This window comes from Vicugna pacos, chromosome 15, assembly GCF_048564905.1.
Source record: "Vicugna pacos chromosome 15, VicPac4, whole genome shotgun sequence".
NCBI lineage: Eukaryota > Metazoa > Chordata > Mammalia > Artiodactyla > Camelidae > Vicugna > Vicugna pacos.
In genome coordinates, this window is record NC_133001.1 from 55,641,427 (window position 1) to 55,663,116 (window position 21,690).

General features: G+C 48.0%; 1 protein-coding gene across 12 annotated transcripts in view; it reads right to left on the minus strand.

The window, feature by feature from the left end:
• Positions 1 to 21,690, minus strand: part of ASAP2 (ArfGAP with SH3 domain, ankyrin repeat and PH domain 2) — a 145,791-nt gene that overhangs the window by 35,523 nt on the left and 88,578 nt on the right. For all 12 annotated transcript variants that reach the window (XM_072938227.1, XM_072938228.1, XM_072938225.1 and 9 more), the window contains 5 exons: positions 17,550 to 17,625; positions 17,194 to 17,280; positions 9,084 to 9,187; positions 8,920 to 8,989; positions 3,685 to 3,772 (listed from right to left, as the gene is read on the minus strand). In XM_072938227.1, the coding sequence (XP_072794328.1) occupies positions 3,685 to 3,772; positions 8,920 to 8,989; positions 9,084 to 9,187; positions 17,194 to 17,280; positions 17,550 to 17,625 (425 nt within the window). The remainder of the gene's footprint in view (positions 1 to 3,684; positions 3,773 to 8,919; positions 8,990 to 9,083; positions 9,188 to 17,193; positions 17,281 to 17,549; positions 17,626 to 21,690) is intronic.

The window sequence follows — 21,690 nt, forward strand, 5'->3', positions numbered from 1 at the left end:
ATGAAAACCATCACTACCCTTTCAAAAGCTTTTTTTTTTAACTTGCTACAGAGTTGGCCCCCAAAAGTAATCGTTAAGGCCTTCTGAATGGTAAGGGCCATTTCTAAGGTGAGTACCTTACAAGCTTTCTGGAATTCTTAGCCCCAAATGCATAATCTCTGTCCAGTTGTGGGAAAGCATCAGAGAAGCCCAAACTAAGGAACACCGGACCAAAAAACTGATCAGTCATCTTCAAAGAAAGTATCAAGGTTATGTAAGACAAGGGAAGACACAGAACAGCTACAGACTGCAGGAGACTAGAATGAAGTAGCAGCAGCAATGTGGGGTCCTGGACAGAAACCCAGAACAGAAAAAGGTAAAACTTGGTAAGATCTGTAGTCATTAGCCTCGCAGCAACGTGAATTTCTGATTTCGACAGTTGCGGAGAAGGCTGGTACTACGTACTCAACAGGGTCGGATAAGCTGTGCTAAGATACCAGTATTAGGGGGAATTGGATGAAGGAGATACAGAATGTCTGTTTACAATCAGTCCAAAAACAAAGTAAAAAAGAAAATTAAATTTAAAAAACAGAAAAAAAGAGAGACGAGTCACCATCTCCAGATGCAGTGACAAGCAGCGACTGTTCTTGGGGTGCACAGCACACATCTGTGCCCCTCAAAATGGGCAAACATGTCATCTTCCAATCGTGGTTTTAAAACTCCCTGCAAGCACTTAGGTTCTTAGAACAATTCCTGGTGAGCTGACCAGGAGGAGGGGAGGCCCACAGAGATGAAGGGGCAAAAACAAACCCAGTGGCAGAGGGCTCGGGTTTGCTCTGGGCTCCAAATAGGAGACGGAGCCGAGCTGAACGCTGGGAGGTGTTGCAACCAGATGCTGGAAGAGAGGGATCGCTCTGCCTGCTCCCACCTCTACCTGGTGTGCAGAGCTCACCTGGAGGAGGGCCGGGGTAGGGGCTGGGGTGCAGGCAGAGCCACTTCACACACTAAGTAGATCTCAGAGTCCTCAGGGAGCCGTGACCATGGCGGGTTGTGCCAGAGGCTTGTGTCTGGCATCAGCCCTAAAACCCTCCAAGTGTTCCCCGAGCCTCTCCATGGCTAGATCAGGCACAGATCAAGTAGATCAAGTAGATCAAGTAGAAAGAGGGGGCGGGGGTGGGGGAGAAAAGTCACCCATTTCCTGTGGCTAATTCTGTGTTCTAACACGTGAAAGTTGGAGAACCAGGGGAAATTCTCCATGAAAGCTTCCAAATAAAAAAGCACTCATATGGACACTTTAAAGATGCCTATAAACCAAGGACAGTTTCTAGCAGCTATTGGAGAAGAAAACCAAGAGGAGATGGCAGAGACGGTCAGAGCCCTGACGTGACAGTGTCCTGGGAAGGGCTGCTTCTCCGCCCCAGGTCTGGATCCAATTGGCCACGAACCCTCTGCGTGGATCCAGAAAGTCACCGACTGTCGGTGGGCCTGTCCCACTCAGGGAACTGGCCTGGATCACCTCCAAGTTCTCCACACCTTCCACCACGGGAGGCTAATGGCCCAGGACTGGAGTCTGCAAACAGTGGGGTCAATCTGAGGGCAAGAGGGTTGGACAGGGTCCCGGAAGGGCTGGCCTTGCCGCAGGGACGGCCCACCTGAGAAGCTAGGCCCACTGACTACTTGATCAGAGCGGGGAACCCGTGCCTGTGGAAAGGACTGTGGAGGAGGATCCCGCAGGGAAATGACTGAGGCCAGCGGTCAGTCTGTTCCTCTCCTGGGCTCCCTGGTAAGCCCAAGATACCTACACAGGGTGAGGGCCAGGAGGACAGGGCGGCCCGAGGGGCCTGGGAGACCCACACCTGAAACAGCATCTCGCTGCCTGCACCTGCATCTTGACTTCTGTTTCTCCAACCACCCAAAAGTTTAAACAGCACAAAGGCGACATGTGTCCCGGCAGCCTGGGCAGTCGGTGGAGTCAGACAGAGCTAGACCTGACCCCACGCCCCCACCTTCTTGGGACGCTTGTCAGATCAGGGCTCTCCCGCCCTGCAACGTGTTCCCTGATGGCTCCCGTGTGGGTCTGACTGGCTTTCACTTTTCTCTGTAACAACCCAAACCCACAGAGCACTGCCACAAAGCATCGCCACCACAGACACTCCGAGGGGAGAAACACCTTTTGAAAACTCGCTGAGGATGAAACATGTGTAGGACAGGGATTCATTCTACCCACTGGAGGACACTGGGAAGAAGAAGAGATGAGAGCTTTTTTCAAAGATGACAACGGACTCTGGCAAATTGACAGCAGTGCCTCGAATCAGACTCAGTGAGCCCTTCCGGGAATCAGAGGCTGGAGCCCTTTCTGCAGGTACTATGTATCAGGATTATGTACTGGCCACTGGAGCAAAGGACACTGATGGAACCTGGATAAACGTCTGCTTGCCAGAGCGCGCACCCGTCACCAGATTACACGGAGCCACCGTCCGTGTGTCTGGGGGATGTGGTAACTCCTGCTTGGTCGGCTGTTAGGCGAGCTCACCACCAGCTGGTCCTCCGTGCCTGGCCAGCTGTTGAAACGTGCAGGTTGGGGAACGCTTTGGAGTTTTTTACAAGCATGAAATAAATGCTGCTGCACACATGGTCTCTAACGGGGGCCCCCACAAGGGATGCTGGAGTGACTGGGGCAGACGAAGGAGGGCTGGCACCCACCTCCACGCATGCAGAACCCAGCCAGGCTTGGTTAACTACATGCCATCAGCTCCCGGAGGGTCACCCACTACTTCTCATGGGTTACTGCTTCAGAAAATGGAAAGGCTTCAAGCCCTCTAAGTGTCCCCAGCCACTGGCTGACATCAGAGTGCACCATTCTCTCCCTTTTACTGTAACTTTTTATTGCCATCTAAGGGCAGATAATCCCAGCCATGATCACATTTTAAACTGCGGGCAATTCTCCTCATTTCACACTGTCCTGAATGAGTGAAGGATCTGAGAGCGAGCTTCGGGGAGGAGGCAAAGAACAGTGGGCCTGATTAGACTGAGTGGGGCCCGGGGCTGGGAAGAGGATACGGTCAATTTTTATTTTACAGATTCGTCTAGAATCTGTAGAACAGAACAAACCCAAACCCTCCCCACACACCACACAGCTCAACATCCTCCCGCAGCTCGGAAACCACCGTGGGCCTCCGTCTCCCCTCCTCGCAAGGCGGACACGGTAATCACTCCCGCACAGGTCTGCTGAGAGCACTTCACTGACAGTAAGCACCACCCACCCGCGGCAGTCCAGTCCAGCCCACATCTGAAGGAGCAGCCATCTCCTGCTCCGGGAAGCTGAGGCAGATACAACGGCACCATCTTCCCAAAATGCGTGGTCTGGAGTTTTTCTCTATAAAAGAACTCTTGTGCCCTAATCCCTAGTGATGGCCTTTGAAAGGGAGCTGGCCCCTTCCTTCCCCGACTGTAGCCCTGCCACCTAGAACTGCCAAGACCAAACCCACGAGTAGGGCAGGGCCTTCCTCGGAGTCAAGTCCTAAACTGCAGAGACCGGCACGCAGACAATTTCGAGCGCGAAGGGAAAGCACACAGTCACCCAAAATAAAGGCATTCTCTTTGAGAATTGATTTTTCAAAATGCACTGTTTGAAATGGGGTTGATGCCCTAGAAGAGAGTTTAAAATAATCTCTCTGCGGGAGAGCGTCTGAGAAATAAACTCACGTGAAATTAGGTCAAAACACTTCTTCTCCTCGGGGTTGGTCTTTACTTGGCAGGTTAACAGGTTGAGCTTGGCAGGAGGCCGGTTAGCCTGTTGGAAGACAAAAAGCGGAGGTGGATCGGAAGGAATGGGAAATCACAGGATCATTTCTTGTTAAATACAGCAGGGACAGGTTTGCAAAGACAGCTTTCTGAAGGCAGATTTTATGTAGAAGGCAGGACAGAGGCACATCACAGGGTGTCCCTGGGGTCTCAGCTCCCAGGGGTCCCTGCATGAGACACCTGGGGGCCCACATGCCCACCCAGACGGGGGACAAGTGATGCCGGTCCCTGAGATCAAAATGCTCCCTGGCTACAGCTCTGAGACATGCTGTCCTGACCAGCTGGGAACACAGGCACCCAGTTCAGTTTCTGGTGATCTCAGAAATGTTTTCCTGAGTGTAAACACTCACCTTCAGGGAAACTAATCTCACAGCACAGAAATGACAGAAAAATTATTTTCCCTACTTTCTGAAATAATGACAAATGATAAATTCATAAGCCTTAACGCCAACCATCCGTCAATTCAGTTTCAACGAACCCCACCTCATTCACACACACATCCCCCAGCTCCGCTGACCCTGCCTCCACACACAGTGGTAATAAGAGATCATGATATGTTTGTGTCAGAGACATGCCAAAAATGGCTATTTCATGACCATTTCAAAAACTATCACAACTAGTGCAAAAAAGCAAAGAGGGTAAGAAGATAATTTCAGGGAAAAAAAAATTCTGAATGGCAAAATGCCTCTCAGAAATCTTGGCGAAATCTTGAAATATGAATGGCTTGTCTTACCCACTCACCAAGTGGCTGGAGACCAAATAAAATGTCTGAGACTACAGTCACTCGTTTATCCCTTCCCGTGGCCACCAGCCACGTCAAGAAATTGTAAAAGCTTGGATTTAGGATTCATTGAGATACACGCAGATCTGCATTTAAAGACCCCTCTCTGCTGAGCTCACAGAGTCAGGGTGAGGGAGCGTGGCCTCCGTTGCAAAAGGACTGAGATCCTTGCAGTGTGAACAATTCGGGTTTGATAAAAGGAACTTGGGATAAACAGGGTTGTACTGGGCTCTCCTGGTTCATGGCTGCGCTGACCCCATCGCTTACATGGAAACCACCAGGTATTCTCCACAGTCTGGAGATGCCTAACAGACTCCCCGGATAATCAGAAACCAGTATTCGAAGACTCCAAGCTCTGCCTGATCCCGCAGACCTTGACAATTCCAAGTGAAAGCACTGTCAGTCCAATATTGGATCTTCATCAATAAAATGAACAGGCTCGCCCAGGAACCATTATTCCAAACGATGTATTTCTTCGGTAGGTATTTCTATGGTAGGAGCCCACGCCACAGATGCAACCGAGCACTGTACCAAGGTGTTCGTCCCATAAAAAGTACGTGTCTATTCGGTTACCTCTTGAGGTCACACAACTATGCAGGTGCCTTTGCTGGTGGCCGCTGAGACTCAAGACACCGGAGCAATAGGAGGTGGTGCACTTTGGTAAACACAGAAACACTTTCACGGGACAAGAAGAGGGTTTTGAATAATTGCAGCCACCTTCCCCCCCCCGGATGCTGCTGCCGCCATCTCATTATGCACTTGCATGAGGCAGACACTGTTCTAACATGTTTAATGAATTAACTCATTTCATTCTCTTAACTGCATTCTGAGGTAGGAACTACTCCAAATTTATAGATAAAGAGACTGGCTGCAATAGGTTAAATAATTTGAGCTTATACAGCTTGGGGGCAGTGAAGCCAATATTTGAACAAGCCAGCCTGGCCCCAGCGCCCAAGCTCCTAACGGCCAGTCCCTTGGGCCCTCAGCATGGCCCTCAGAAAGCAACCCCCTCCTGGGTTATCTCTAAGCATTTTGTCCTGCAGCCAAGAGCCACACATCAGTGACTAGCACCCTCTCCCCGTCCCTCTCCGACTTGTGGTTCTCTCCCTGTGCTGCTGGGAAAGTTGTTCATTCTCACCGAGACGCAACTACCGTCAAAGACGGATTTCTTACTTCACGGCGTATGCACTGCAGGATATGGAAAAACATTCAGGGCCAATGAGTGAAGTAGGAAGAATGAGAAAGGAATAACTGTGGCTACTGTTCAAAGATGACAAGCGTGAAAATGGCCCAGAGAACACAGAAGCTGACCATCTTAAGCGGCTCTAAGTCTCACATGAGTCATTGTTTGCTACTGGCCTATTCAGATTAAGTATTAGCTGCCAGCAAAGCTGTAAGAAAAATTTACGGAAGAAAATTTTAAAATAGAGAACATTCTATCCATTAAATTCCTTCCCTGCCACAGTTTGAGTTAAACGCTGTCATCATTTAAATTTAGCTACAGAACAGGTCTATCTAACTCATCGGGTGCTGGTGTTCCTTGGGAGCCCGACTTGAGAATCCCCGGTTTGGAAGGATAGGAAACAGACCCGCCCCTCTGAGTGTTTGCCTCGGAGGCGTGGACTGCCAGTGAAGCTCCCATCTCAGTCAAGCCATTCAGTTTCCCATCAGTGTGTCAGGCTTTTAAAAGGAAGTTTGTATTTTTCTTTCCGCATGATTGATGATCATTTAAAAATTTTTTTTCAGATTGTGTAAGAACCAACAGACATTTCTTCCAGCTTAACACGGTCCCCAGCCTTTGGCAGTGTGGCAAAGCTATGAATTTGGCAAAGAGGATCCCTAATTAGAGTTATTTTGTCCCAAGAATCACTTCTTCCTGTGCCAGAAAACACAATTAGCCTTGGCTAACGGGGAATACCAACTCGGGCTTACACTGAATTCACCCCAGATGTTACTGCTGTCCCTCTGCTAACAGAATCCAACACTCTCATGTCCTAGAGGCTGCCAGCTTCCCGGGAGGAAACCGGCTTTCCTAACAGTGCAAACACACCTTGTGCTTCCACGACTGAAAGACCCAATTCTCAGCTGAGTTCTGCCCTTAGATCCCCATTTACTTGCTTGAGTCTTGGGAAAAAACTGCCTTTTTTTCCCCTGATGGTAGATTAGCGTACTCAGGGAGATGCTGGCTAAGCAGGCAAGCTACACAAGGAGCCAAATCAAAACAAAACCAAACAAAAGGGCATCTCTCACCCGTCCCCCTTGGTAGAGGCTCATTTACAGCACAGTGTGCGATGCTCCGGAGATGTAGGGGCACTGGGGTGTCGGATGCTGCCCCCAGCACGCAGGACACTCAGGGGAAGGAGACGGATGAGCTCCTCGCAGCGGAAAGGGAGCTGCCCCGGGAACCCAGCTGTTTCCCAGGGAAGGCGGAGGGACAGAGCCCACACCAGCCCCTCCTCTGGGCTGAAGGCAATGGCCACTCCGGCCACTCCAGGCCCAGGGAGCTGGAGGGAGGAGGGGGCATCCAGAGAGTGGAGATTCACTCCCCACCACGCCCACCCCCAGCACAACGCACTTCCTCAACACGCATGTGGTGCGACAAGCTGAGCCGTCAGTCTGCTGGGAAAGCTAGTTAGAGCTGTACTATCTGCCAGCAACCGGGGCACCCCATCAACATTCAAACAAAAACCTAAGCCTCCATGTCTTTCGAGAGGCAGCTCGAGCAATGGAAGTGACGAGAACCAAAGTTCACGCCGTCAGCAGGATTACCAGGCCTGCTTTCGTTTCTGTGGTGGAGGGAGAGCCAGGCTGGCTTGAGCCAAGGTCCTGGGTCTAGCGCAACACTTCAAGGAAGCAAATACATCAAATGACTTCACAGCTGTTAACAAGCATGAGATGAAACTCGGCCCGATTTCGTGAACAAGAGACAGTTAACCTGAGTTAAACGACCAAGCAGAAAACAATTCGAAAGCAAATCACAGACTCACAAGTGTTTAGAGCAGGAAGGGGGCCTGGCTCTCATCCAGTCTGACATCCGTGACTTTGAGGAGGAGAGGTGGTAAGCAAGCTGGCTTCCCTTAGTCTACAGCACTCGCACCCAGACACACACGCACACGGCTGCATGGAAAGAACATTACAGCAGGATCCAAACCGCACGGCCCTGGGAGGGACGTGGTGAGTGTAAAGGAGGCCAGTGAAGGCTGGATTTTGGAAAAGAGAAATGACCTTTATTTGCTCAGGCAGGAGATACATTCAATCCCCAAGGTCAGACGGCCCCAGAGACGACTCTGGTATCTGCTGGTCGTACCGTCTCTGTCTTCCTACACAGAGTCGGCAGAAATGAAGGGACATCCCCCTCCCCGCCCGTGGAACACGATCCACGCTGCAGTGCCATCCGTCCTAGGTGGGGTTTTACTCTGCGGCCTTACTCCTAAGTACCCAGAAGGGCCGTTCCTTTGGAACCACACTGAGCCATGACCTGTCCAGGGGCCCGAAAAGCTTGTCTGGGGGAACTGGTGGGCCCAGGGGAAGGAAGAAGCAGACTGAGGCTCACCCCCACTACCGCCGCCCACGGGGCTGAGGTCAGGGCCAGGCCTCCCGTCCAGGGCCCAGAAATGCAGGCCACCATCAATGCTGATTCAAACAGCAACCAACTCAGCCGTCAGACATTTTCGAAAATGTCTACCAGCCGACGTGGCTTTCACTGGATCCTGCCACGCCAGGCAAGGTGATAACATGCCTAGCACCTCTGTGGAAAAGGGCTGTGTTCGTAACTGTGGTTACAGTTCTTGGTCTAAGAAAGCCAGATTAGTAAGCCATTTTATTGATTGGTTTTTCAACTGGTGCAACGTTCAGGGCTCAGTCTCCTGCATGGGCAGTTATACATGGGGTTGTAGAAAAAGAACTTGGTTAAGGCTGGGTGCAGTATGTCTATAATAAAATTACTGCAATCTCTCTTCTCTTGGATGTCTGGCTCCCAGAGCCCTGACCACCTAAACTCTGTTCCCTTAATGGAAAAGCAGAAATTTTCCCAAGGGTGATGTTCAATTTCTGGAGACAAAGAAAGCTGGGGAGTGGCTTGCTGCTTGTTTGCAGAAGTCACGGGCATCTAAATTCAGACCACCTGGCTCCTTGTGTATTCCTGACTCTGCTCCTCAGTGAGCGACAGACAGCAAGGTGTCCCTGACCAGGAGAGCGCAAATGAGGGGCAGGTGCACCAAACCGGGGAGGAGCCCAAGCAAGCTTTCCTCAGCAGGGAACGTCTTTAAAAGGCATCCTTTGTGCCTCAGCACGCGCAGAGCCACGTGAGTCCCCTCGGGGCCCTGCCACCCACCCCAGAAGAAGATTATACTTACGGTGCCATGGGATATGGTCAGAAAACCATTTCTGACCGAGCATTTCCTCTTCTGCCACACTTTTCGGATCCTTACAGATAAAAGGGGAAAAAAAGGAGAGTTCAGAAATTTTGGACACAGGCAATAACAAACACACTAAAATTCTAGCCGCGCCACCTACATACCCATCACTTTTCTTGTAGAGGCTGCCATTCCGCTCGGTCCCGTGTTCCTTGTTTCCCTGAGGCTGGTGTAAACTGTAGGCTGTGCTCTGGCGAAGTTGTGAATCCTGGAAATGGTCAAGATGTTGTTTTTGATCCTGCCCAGATTCCAATTTTTTAAAAAGCAGTACACAAAGAACACTTTTCCACTAAATTTTTTTTAAAGAGAAATCTCCCCTCTTACCACACCAATAAAGACTAAAACTCATATCCAGGAACTCATAAATGCCGTTTAAAAGGACAGAGGAGGAAATGGCAAAAACCAGTATCCCCAAACTGGCTGAAAGGACGAGCCATTTGTAAGTTATGAGATTTTACTTATTTATGAGCCTTAAGTCCCTGAGAGTGGCAAGAAGCTCCTGGCTTGGCAACAGCAGCCCACGAGGAGGAAGGAAACCCGTGTGGGAAAAGGCAGGGCTTTCAAGCGAAAGACACAAAACAATGTTCTGCCTCATGCTTTAGGCAAGTTACTTGCATTCCTTGCCTCAGTTTTCTCCTGAGCAAACAAGATCTAGTAAGGACAGCGAATGCAGGAAGGCGTGAGTGGGACCAGGTGTGTGAACACCTGCTCCATAACAGGCATGAGCAATATTCACTTCCTGACCCCGGCAATCCCAGCAGAGGCGCCATGGCCTTGACCTCAGCTGCCTCAGCCTCGGGGCAGACAGTCCACTTGGTCAGCTGAGAATCTGGTCAAGTCCACCACAACTGGGAAACCCCAGCCTCCAGCTTCTCGGGGGCAAAGACCATCAATGAATCCCCTGGACCTACGTCCAAGGTCTGGGATCGTACTCCACTGGTGTTTAACAGATGATCCCAGAAGTGCCAAAGCCAGAAATTCTGGCAAAGGTAACAAAGGGGAGCAAAATGTGAACAAAGAGTTCACAGGTCACCCAGGCAGGGCTAAGCGCTGCCTCTGTCTGTCCCTGAGAGCCCCCACCCAGTCCTTTCAACACAGAAGGAAGAGAAACAATGAAAATAAGTGATCTGCTCAAGGCAGACGTCTTGGAGCCGAGCGGAGGGTGGGAGGGAATTCAGCACCGCACTGATGTCCCTTCCACAGCACCACGTGCCCTCACCAGAGGACACCCACGAACCCAGGGCTGGCCTCAGCTCCAGTGTCAAGCAGCTGGCCATCCCATAGGGAACCAAGCACCGCCCAAACAGTGGAAGAACCAACACACGACAGTCACCGTGGTCTGAGCCAAATATAAGGCTCGAGAAGTGAAGAGTCAAACAGACAAAACCGTGGGAGAGTCTGCAAGAGGTGAGTTTTAAAGATGAAGGCAAGAACTGGCAGAGGAGAAGGGGAGGGACACACACAGAGGAGGGGGCGGCGGCCATGGCCGCCGTCCAGGGAAACAAGGACAAATGCAGCAGCTCAGACAAGGCGGGTCACTGGCTGCAGGGATGGGCAGGCTGGAGTCAGAGTCTAGACTCCATCTGAAAGCAGCAGCCGCCTGGACTCTTGGCAGCCTTAAGGAAAAGATTTCCGAAACATAAGTTTTTAATTTGGATGAAGTCCAATTTATCTACTCTTTTTTTGTCATCTGTACTTCAGGTGTCACATCTAAGAAATCATTGCTAATCCAAGATCATGAAGATTTACATCTATGTTTTCTTCTAAGAGTTTTATAGTTTTAGCTTTTACACTTAGGTCTCTGATCCATTTTGAGTTAATCTTTGATCATGGTGTGAGGCAGGGGTTCCAAATTCACTCTTTTGCTTTGGTCAGCCAACTGACCCAGCATCATCTGTTGAAGTGATCATTCTTTACATTGAATTGTCTTAGTGCTTCTGTTGAAAATCAACTGGCCATAAACATAAGGGTTCATTTATGGACTCACTTTTACTTCACTGATCTGTATGTTCATCCTTACACTATGCCACTGCCACACTGTCTTGATTATTACAGCACTGTGTTAAGTTTTGAATCATAAAGTGTGAGTCCTCTAACTTTGTTCTTCTTTTTCAAGATTGTTCTGGCTATTCTGGGTCCCTTGCATTTCCTTATGAATTCTGGAATCAGCTCATCAATTTCTGCAAAAATGCAGCTAGGATTCCGATAGGGTTAGCCCTCAATCTGTAGATCAGTTTGGGGAGTACTGTCATCCTAACAATATGAAGTCTTCCAATCTATGAACATGGGCGATCTAGCACTGAATTTTTTAAACTCTAAAATATATATGGGATATCGTTGCAAAATTTTTTTAAAAAAAATCTTAATGTGCGAAATAAATGATGCGCTTGAGCATTCCATTACTGAACTGACAACAGAGCCCGAACAAGCAGACCCCAAATAGGAGCAACGTCCTTATTTTCCACAGGGAGTTCACGCAACACTCAAGCCTCTGGACAACGAGGGAGAGCAGCTCACTCCCCGGGTGAGGATGCTCCCAGGTTCCCCATTCTCTCCAAAGGGCAGCTCATACTAGCACCAGAAATTTGGAGCAAACCCAGCTTTAAACAACAACGGAAATGAATGCAGTGGAGGAGAAACGGAGAAATACTGTTCACCTGCATGAATCTCCGTGAAAGGCTAAAAATAAACCTGTCAAAAGACTAAATTACACAACCAAGGGATACGTCTATTGATTTGCAAAGGGAAAAAACTGCACAAAATGGGTCGTGAAATCATGTGGCAACACCGCTAAAAGTGTTCATGCCAAGCATGTTAATCAAAACTCTTCACGGGTCTTATAAACAGGATAAAGGACACTCTTCTTTCCAACAGAATCAGATCCTATGCCAGAGGCTACGGAAGAAATTACTGCTTCGTTCTTCAGACAAGGCATTTCTTGAATTAAAAAATGCAAGGAAATCTGAAACTATAAATTTTAAACTTTGTAAGGAAGAGGAATATAATCTATGTAACATAAGATTGAATCTGCTTTAGAACTAATTATTTCAACATCTTCTAGGTGACTTCTAGGTGACCTAACAAAAACAGGCTTTCTTCACCTGTTTCATGTAACACCTGATCCAGGGAAGGGGTGAAAAATGAAGTTGGCTCTTTCACACAATCAGGATTTCAATTTAATGGAATATAATTCAAGAAAAAAGAGCCTTTCTTTCTGGGGAGAATCATCATCATCTAATACACACAGGCAACTAGCGGGGGGTCCATGACGCCCGGATTCTTGGAGACTCTGCAACGTACTCTGCGCTCCCCTGGGAGAGCCAAGGATGCCCCAAGACTTGACTGCGTGCGCCTCGCCACGTGCAGACTCTGTATGTCTGAAGCACGTAGGTTAAGTGGACATTCTATGGACCTGCAGAAAGCTCTCATAAAATCCTACAGACATCCACATATCCTCTGTCCAATGACATCCAGACAAGTTCTCAGATCCTATGGATATAGGTTTACCCATAACATCAGACGTATTCCCAAGCCCCCGAGCCCCCAGAGCATCGCAGACACTTTAACGTTTTCTATCCATGTCTCAGGAAGTCTGTGCTCAGACAGTTACTGTGATGAATGGGTTACTGAGGACTCACCTCTGGACGCTTAAAGTTTCTCTGCCCAGGGAGGGCTGTGATGGCCTGTCACTCCCCACCTTCCCAAGCTGTGACAGGTATGTCCACGGGAGCTGGAGTCTGTGCTAAGCAAGCTCTAAGCAGTGGTCTAAGAACAGTGTTTCCAAATCTCATTACCACCTATTCTTCATTATTTCTGGGCAACTGTTCAAAAGATTCTACCTGACACAAGATATTACAGTCACACGATAGAGCCTGAAGAGAACAGTCCTGCCAGGAGCAGACCAGAGCTCAGGCCTGGCCCCAGCACTCCTGAGTGGGCCCCCGCAAGTGCACTCATCCTCTCTCAGACTCCAGTCGTAAACGAGGGCCACCACCACCTGCCCCGCCACGCCGCTGTGAGGATCACCGGTCACGCTCATAAAGTGCCTGGGAACACCTGAGGGGTCCAGCACGCAGGAAACGCCAGACCACAGAGAGCAGGTCCCCGACAAGGAGGGAGAGGACAGCTGGGGTGCTGACCAGGCACGGAAACCGGGACGTGCGTGTCGTGGGAGAGCTATGTCATGAAGACAAGGTGCCAGATGACAAGCCAGCAGAGGAGGGTCAAGTGGAACCCCTTGAGAAACACCCCCCCATTACTGTTCAACGACCAAGAGGCAGGGAACTGGGCCCTCTCTGTTCACTGCTGTATCGTCAGCATCTGGGAGTCAGTATTTGTTAAATGAATGAATGAATCAGTGTCAGTTTATTAAGTCAACGTGTTAACTGCTTTACAGAACGTATCCTTTAGATCTCGTAACAACTCTCTGAAGTAGGCAATGTCGCTCCTACTTTACAGATGAAGAGGCCAAGGCATGGAGAAGTCAGAGTTCAATTTCATTCTGGCAGGAAGCGGAAGACCTAGGAATCAAATGGTAAGACACCTGCTCTTCCGCTCAGCTAGACAGTGAGCTACCCAGGAACACTTCCTGCCCCAGTCAGGAGCTGGCCTGCCTGTCCCCACCCGCTGGGACTCTACTAACTCTGAATCATGCCCCAAACCCTCCTTCCTGACACACACCTGCCTACCCCAAGCCGGAGTGACACCCGTTCTTGGAGCTGACCTCAGAGCTCTCTCCACACTGGACTGCCCTCACTTCTCCTTCAAGACCGGGAGCCTTTAGGAGGTAAGAACCGTATCTGCCTTGTTCTGGCGTGTCTGTGCAATGCCTGGCTGAGAGTGACCGCTGAGAACATGGCAGTCGAATGTGTGAATCCACAAACAAGTCTTCCACCCAAGCAGAACTGAAGGCCACTCCTAGGCTACCCAGGGCTTGACAGGAGAGGCAGGGAGGCAGACACCTGGCCCTAGGGTAGTGACCAGGCCAGATTTGGACATGATAGGACGTGCCAGTCCAGACCGGAAAAGCAGAGCGAGGAGAAAATTACGGCTGTGATGGTGCTCCACTGCCTGAACAGCACCTCTATTCCACCACATCCCACTGGACAAGGACGCTTTCAGAGGGGGAAGCAAAGCTCACAAGAAGAGAGACCACACCTGAGATCTCCAAAGTGGAAACACCATTGCGGTTCCAGCACTTACACCTATCAAGGCCACCCCCCAGAGCCTGAATCCTCCCCGCAGCAGCACAAGTCTGGGCTCCCAACATCAAACAGCAGAGGGTCCTCCGGCACCACAGGGGGACCTGTCCCGGCAGAACCCCACTGAGGTGGACGCTCGTGGGATGCGGAAGGCGGGAGGAGGGAAGGCTCGCAGGGAGAAGGTTCACGCAAGATGAGCAGTACTGAAGGTTCTGACTTGCTAGAAGGAAGGGATCTTTTCCAAATGTTAAAACCATGATGGATATAGAGGTGTTCACTGTACAATTTTTCAACTTTTTTTGTAAGTCTGAAACGTCACAAAATAAAATAATAGAAAAATCAAACAGTAGCATCCTCTTCACAGAGAGCAGAAATATTAAGAACAAAGTAGGACATGAGTGATCTGGAGGTGTCGGGGCACTGAAATCATAATGATAGGACTCCTTTCCAAAGTGGAGCTGAGGGAGACAGAGAGGCAACCCCAAGCCCCCATGTGTAACGGCCACATGCTTTACTTAGACCGGACGATTGACAGTTCAGATTTGTAGGAAGAAAACAGGAGAGTAGCTCCACCAACCATCATTGCAGTTTCCCTGGGGCATGTTACCTAATTTTTATGGACTATAATTATGTAGTTAGATTTAGAAATTTTTAATAACACTGAATAAAACCCATCAACACTTTCAGTTTTCTATGTCACAGATGAGAATCCAAAAACAAGGAATGTGAGCTGAACAACAATGCCCAGATGTTCAGCTCTCATAATTGGAGGGACCCCGGTCGTAAAAAGTATTTTAAAATAGGTAAAATTTAACTTACACACATTGGCTTATTACTTGTGATTGTGTTCACAGACTGTCCCATTTACAGAATACCATCATCAAAAAGCAATGCAGAGTGTGATACACAGAAAATACGACTCATTCACAACCAGGAAATCGGTGAATTTGCTCTTTGGACACAGAGCCGAAGGAGAGCAGTAAAGAAGATGCACGTGACCCGTCTGCGCAATCCAGGGCAGACGGGCCGGTCAACAGAAAACACAGAAACAGCAAACCATAAAAGACTTCTGGTCTATGGTGGTAAATCTGTCACACTTTCGGCAAAGCTATACATAACCAGCTTTCTGACAACAGCCAGTTTTCCCAAACCGCCTCCTTCTGCACAGCCAAAGCAAACATGGCCCTTGCACTGTGCCCAGAGGCTACTGAACGCCAACATCTGCTCTCTTGTATTTCTAACCTGAGCTCTGCTTCACGCATTTGATCCTCCTCCTCCTCGGACAAGAGCCCAATGGAGAGCTGGCTGCCTTGGTGGCATTCCGGTTCCCACATTAGTGCTGCCTCTTCTGGTCACAATCAGGCTACTATATTCTCCATACTCTTGAGTTCTTTTTTTTCTTTCTTTCTTTTTCTCCTTTTATTCCATGTTTGAGAATATCAAAGTGTCAGGACCTATATTCTCTAGACTGGGAGGAAGTCCCTGTGCTCTGGGTAATTCCCAGCACCACACGTGACCCTCAGTCTGCCAGTCTCTCACTTTTGACCCATGTTTACCAAGAGCCTACTAAATGAGCCACATGGTACCATGACGTGATAGCCAGAAAGGCCCAGAAGACAGGAGGGCATCTTCAACCTGGAGCTGGAGAAAAAGCATCTGTGCACCTGCAGACACGGCCAACAACCCTCAAACTCTATACACTGCGACTGAGAGACGTCTTTCAAACAGTGTGCGAAGCACATCACCGGGGCTGGGGTGAGCCGGGGCAGCCTTCCAGACGCAGGGCTCAAGGTGCCTTAGAAGGACACACAGAACTCAGCTGTGCGGCGGAAGGGGAGGGGGCGAGCCGCTTCACTTTCACAAAGGAGTGACATCGAAGGCTAAAGTGTAAATGTGGAAAACTTCCATTTCACTAATATTTATGCATTCAAATTCTTGAGCCTTTAATAAAACCCACTGCTACTGAAAGAGGAAGAGTAAACATTAAAAACACTACTAGCCATTAATATAGACATGGAAAGAATATCGGTTTTTTTGAAGTTCATGAAAAAAGCATGCAAATTTCTATAATTTATTAAAATACTGAACTACTTACTCTCCTAGACTTCGGTCACAAAAGGTAAATGCATTTGGGAGAAAAACAACAATATTCAGTTATAGTACAAGAACTTAAAATACAGCATACCCAACTTCCAACAGTGAACCTGATGCTCTGCTCGGTAGTTTAATAGTTATTGATCTAAAAGCTACTAGCTATATACATTTAGACATATTTCTTTATTGACAACGAAGTGGATTTATGTTAAATTTCACATTATAATATCCTCACTGTAACAAACATATCAAATTACCTTAAAATTTAATTTTGAATGGTTTTTTATAATGAGCTCCCAAAAGACAAATTATCACTGTGAATGTGTTAGCACACAGACAGGTGATCACAGGGAAGAGAAGATGCAAGAACACTAGGGTTTCTTCCCATCAGAATGCAGCTCCAAGGAAACCTAGCTCCTCCCGCTTTACAGAATACAATCTCTGGGCGGGAAGATTCAGATGGTCACCTGTCACCCGCTGATGCCACATGGCAGCGTCCATGTGTATCAGGGCAGGGAGACCACAGGGCTCCAGGGAGAGAACTGATGGCACGAATGACGACTGTCCATGTGACAGAGATGCCAAGGGCTGCTTGTCTAGTGGCAATGGGCGGAGCAGAAAAGGTTAAAATGCTGCTGTAAGGCCACGTCAATGGTGATGCTTTCCCCGTGAGGTTAGCATGTATCTTTTTTAAACTTTATTATTTATTTATTTATTGAGTTATTGAGTTATAGTGAGGTTAGCATATTTAAAAAGATGGCTTTATAAAACCGACTTAAAGAACAAAACTAAATGTCTCAGCGTTGCGAGTGACCTGAGCACCTGGAAGACCAAGATCTCACCTCCTCAGCCCCAGAGCCCCGGAGACTTAGGGGTGAAAATACAAGATTAGCAGTCCTTCAAAATTAAATCCCCTCACCTCTTTCTGTTCAACCTGCAATGCTGATTTTAAAATATCTCGAAGCTGTATCAACTGCCTTCTTTCTTCATCTTGGGCCTGTTTGATCTTGGAAAACACAAAACAGAGAAAAGTACGACCAAGGTACAGTGAGATGCTGGAGTTCACAGCGCATTTCCCCCAAAACGCAATGAACACCTCCGACACTGGTCCAACCTTCCCCCAACCAGGACTGAGGGCGGAGCGGGGCTCTGCGGGGCTGTCGCTTTCTGGGTAGCCAGCATGCAAACACAAGATTACACAGAAGCAACATTTAAGTCAGAGAGTTTGCTGCATAAAAACCATTTCAACACTCACGTGGGAGGGAAAGTACTTACTGTGTGAAGATCTGTTGAAAGTGTTTCAATGGAAGGTTTGAGGCTTTCAACTGCTTTCAGTCCATCCTGGAAAAAACTAGAAGGAAAAAGAAGAAACATAGATAATTGTCTTTCATAAAAGAGAAAACAATTTTGTTAGATGGAGAAAAAATCTTCTTTAAAAGAAATGACTGAGATTATTATGTAATTCCTGGGGGAAAAGACTAGGAACCAAGTCTTAAAATATTAGGCAACCCAAGAGTAAAGTGACACTCAAAACTATGAGAAGCAAACTGAGAAGGACCTGGAAGAAGCCTAGTATTTGTGATTTTTCTTGACTCATATAAAATAAGCCCTAAATTTTCCATTTATAATGGGAGACAGGACCCTACTGACAAATGGCAGCAAAGGTTCTGGTTAGGAGCGGAAGAGCCTGTGGCCAGGAAAGCATGGGGTGCACACAAAAACAAGACAGTATTTTCCTTGCCAGGTGACAGTTCCGTGGAAAAGGGCAAGAATGCAGGAGGAAAGCAAGCCAGCCTGATGCACACGAATGGCCCCGCCCCATGAGCAGAGTGGGGAGATGCGGTTGAGACTGAATATCAAAAGGAGCTTTTTATTTTTAATGCTCAGAACTCTGCTTGTGAAGTCATTGATAACAAATGGCTCAGGAAATTCAACAGAGGCTAGATGTGTCTTTCCTGCAGCAACAGCGGGCTGACGTTCAGCACTCCTCTGAAGCGTGTTGTGTATAACCCTTTTGAAAGGAATGAAGAAAATGCTCCTACCCAGCTTAGGAGGCTTGTAACAAGACCCATAATGCCTGTATGGTTTGGCCCCTGCCTGTGTCTCCAAGTTTCAATCCACACCATTTGCCCCCTTTATTCATTTGGTTCCAGATACACTGGCCTTTTCTCTGTTCCTCTATGGCCACCAAATCCTCCTTGCCTCAGGCCCTTTGCACATGCTGTTTCTTCCCTCTGAAGAGTTCTCCTCGTAGCCTACCAACTATGTTGCCTGGCTCGTGACCACTCACTCCTCCAGCTTTAAGTTTTAAGTTACATAGGGACTCATCAGGGGCTATGCCACGACCCTCCTCCCTTCAAAGAGGTTTCCTTGCCAGATTTCCTCACAGCATTCTGTCTCTGGCTTCAAAACACTCACCACAACTGCCATTACGTATTCAGTGCTGTAATTATTTAAAACATAATTCCCTCAGTAGGTCTTAAGTTCTAGGAAGGTAAGGTCACAGTATCCACAACACCTGGCACATTTCGAGCACACAATATTCACTGAATGGAAAAATTAATGAAGGGAGGAAGGGCAGTCTCCAACTTCTGCCAGTTTACTGGGTATCAAAGGAGACTATTTTCAGAAAATGATCTGGGGTTCACAGGTTTACTTCTTTTAAACTCAGCAACAATCCTGGGGGAATTTCCCATATTAAGTATGCAATAAATAGGAGGGGCTGGAAAACCAATGCAGTGTGACAGCTAGCACAGTACCTCCAAGGAGGAAGGAGAAAACACACACACAGGATGTGGGTCACAAACCATTCCTACTTAGTTATTAGGAATCACAGAGGCTGGGCCATTAGAATTTCTGGCCTTCAGATGTACGTGTAATTTTCACTTTATATTCTCATTCCTGTGTTTTGCCTGGCTCATTTTTCCCCCTACGTATATGTTCTGGTACAGCAGTAGGTCAGCATTATAATGATATTTTCACATGTCTGTCTCCACCGTTCGGGCAGAAATGCCATGTCCTACGCGTCTCCGTGTTTTCCACTCCCCAGCACAATGGCCAACACGCAGCAGCAATTTTAAACTGAAAAGGAAACTGCGAAGAACAAACACAGGAATGAGAAATCGAGCTTTTCCTCTTATCATGAACTCAGTTGGTTCCTATGTTTTGTTCCTGTATTTTTTTCTTTTACAACTACTTTATCAATCAATTCAAATTCTTGTAATATAGATAGGGGTTGGGGGTGGGGAAAGAACACAGAAGAGGGAGTAGGAAAAATAGCAAAGATCAGCAGAGAAGCGGCCCTGCTCCTGGGAAAGGAAGCAGGTGCTCAGCTCCAGGATCTCTGTGCCTGGAAACTGCCCCCACCCCCCACACAAGCAAGACAGCGTCTTGCAGTGAAGTCAGGTGCTCAGAGAGGTGTTTCTTGTCACAGAGGTCGTTTCCATTGTGACACTGGCCGGTGTGTTTGGAATAAAGATAAAAGATGTTGGATTTCATTTTTGTAAAAGTCTAGTCAATCTTGACCATCTACCTAAAAAACGTCCTCCCTCTGATTTTCAAAACTCCTGTCTTCCTGCGCCCTCCTTACTGAGGCGTGTTTGTAGACCTTCTCTGGCCTTAGGAAAAGCCTCCAAAGAAGGGGCCCCTTCGCGGACTGCTGTCACCGCAACGTTCCTCAGGACAAACTCCTAGCACATTTTCCTAAGGTTGAGCTTGTTAACACTTTCTCAAGCTTCAGTCAAAATAAGATTTACCATCAGTATTCCCAAATATCAAATTTTGCTTTTTATCAAATGTTTTCTAGCCTACCTAATCAAATTCTCCAGCCTTTAAAACATACCCACTGAGATTCAACCTTCAAGTGCCCACCAAGCAGGGCGGCCTCTCCCTCCTCCTGACAAGCCTGCACAACAGCCCCACCGTGAAGGCCACTGGGGCGAACTTCTCCAGGGCGCTGGACCCGCATCCCAAGCTCCAGGCAGCAGCTGGTCACAGTGGTTCCCAGCAGGTATCTTCTCATTAAAGAACAAGTCACTTCAACACTCATTACCACTGTGTAGAAAATCGCTTTTGTTTTATTATTGTTTTAAAGACTGCTCTATTTCTAGGTTTCACTGGAGAATAGGGTCCTCAATCTTCCGCAGCAAAGGCTAGTAAGATACATTTTCCAGGCTATTCCAGGAACTAGAGACGCCAATTCTTTCCTTGAAAGAAGTAAGACATAGAACATGAGGTACTCTTCAAGAATGTCTCCAGTGAAAAGCAAAAAGGAGTCAAAAGCAAAATAATGTCTATCTAAGCAGTTCTAAGCGTGAACACCCAAACATGGTTCCACAGAATCTGGTTTCCACGGAGGCCCCTTGGTGGAAACCTGCAGAGACCAGCAGCACCGGTCAGCAGGCAGCCTCTGCCCCCTGGGCCACCGTCGCCAGGTCACAGCTGTGCTTCCAGGGCGAGAAGTGGAGACTGAGGATGCTAAGTGGGGACGCGCAGGGCCTGCAGGTGGTTAAACACACGCATGGCCACGGGCTCCTTGTCCAATGGCTGAATCACTCAGGCTCCACATTCTATCCTCCAAAATGTGCACTTAAAAGTCAAAGCTGTTCAAATGATTTGAAGAGCCTGCAGTACGTACGCACACATGCAAACTCATCCAAAAAGGAAGTAATGGAAGATTCATCATTTTTAAAGGTTACTGAGCTCATGCCCATAAAAGGCCAACTAAGTTCACTTTTCCACAAGTGGTCTGTTGCTACCCAACAAATCAGTTTGGGCAAAATAAAGAAAAAAAGGAAATCCCAGAATAACTTCTTAAAAATAAAATATCAGCAAGGAAGCAACCCGCTTCCTAAACGGCCTCACATAAAGCTACAAGGGTAAGACTGAAGAAGGAATCTGTGTGTTAATCACACAGTTAGGATTTGGAGTCTCTGCAGAAGAATTCACCTTAAAAATTCGACAAATGAGGGGTCTTTCTATTCCCTGAGACTGTTCTCCCAAGCGTGGGGCTCTTCTTTTAACCCAGCACATCTTCCTTTGCTGTTGGATTGCCACTGCTTTAGAAATGCAGTGTCGCCAGAGATGTATTAAGACTTGCAAAGCACAGCTCCGTCCAATTCAACAGTGCAATTCACCACTGCAAATACGTGCCAGGTAAACACGCCATGTGCTAGAGACTAAAAAATAAATGTCATGGAGGACATCCTTAAAGAGGATGCAGTTCAGCGGGAGACACAACACAACATGAAAGATGCCATCGCGGGATGTGTAGAGAATACAGTGGTAAGAAGAAGAAAGGGAAGTAACTCCAGGGGGAGAGCAACTCGACTTCAGAGCAGCAGCTGGACCTGAGCTGGGTCTCAGGGAGGGACAAAGGCTGTGGGAAGGCACGGTCACGTTCAAGGCAAAAGGAACA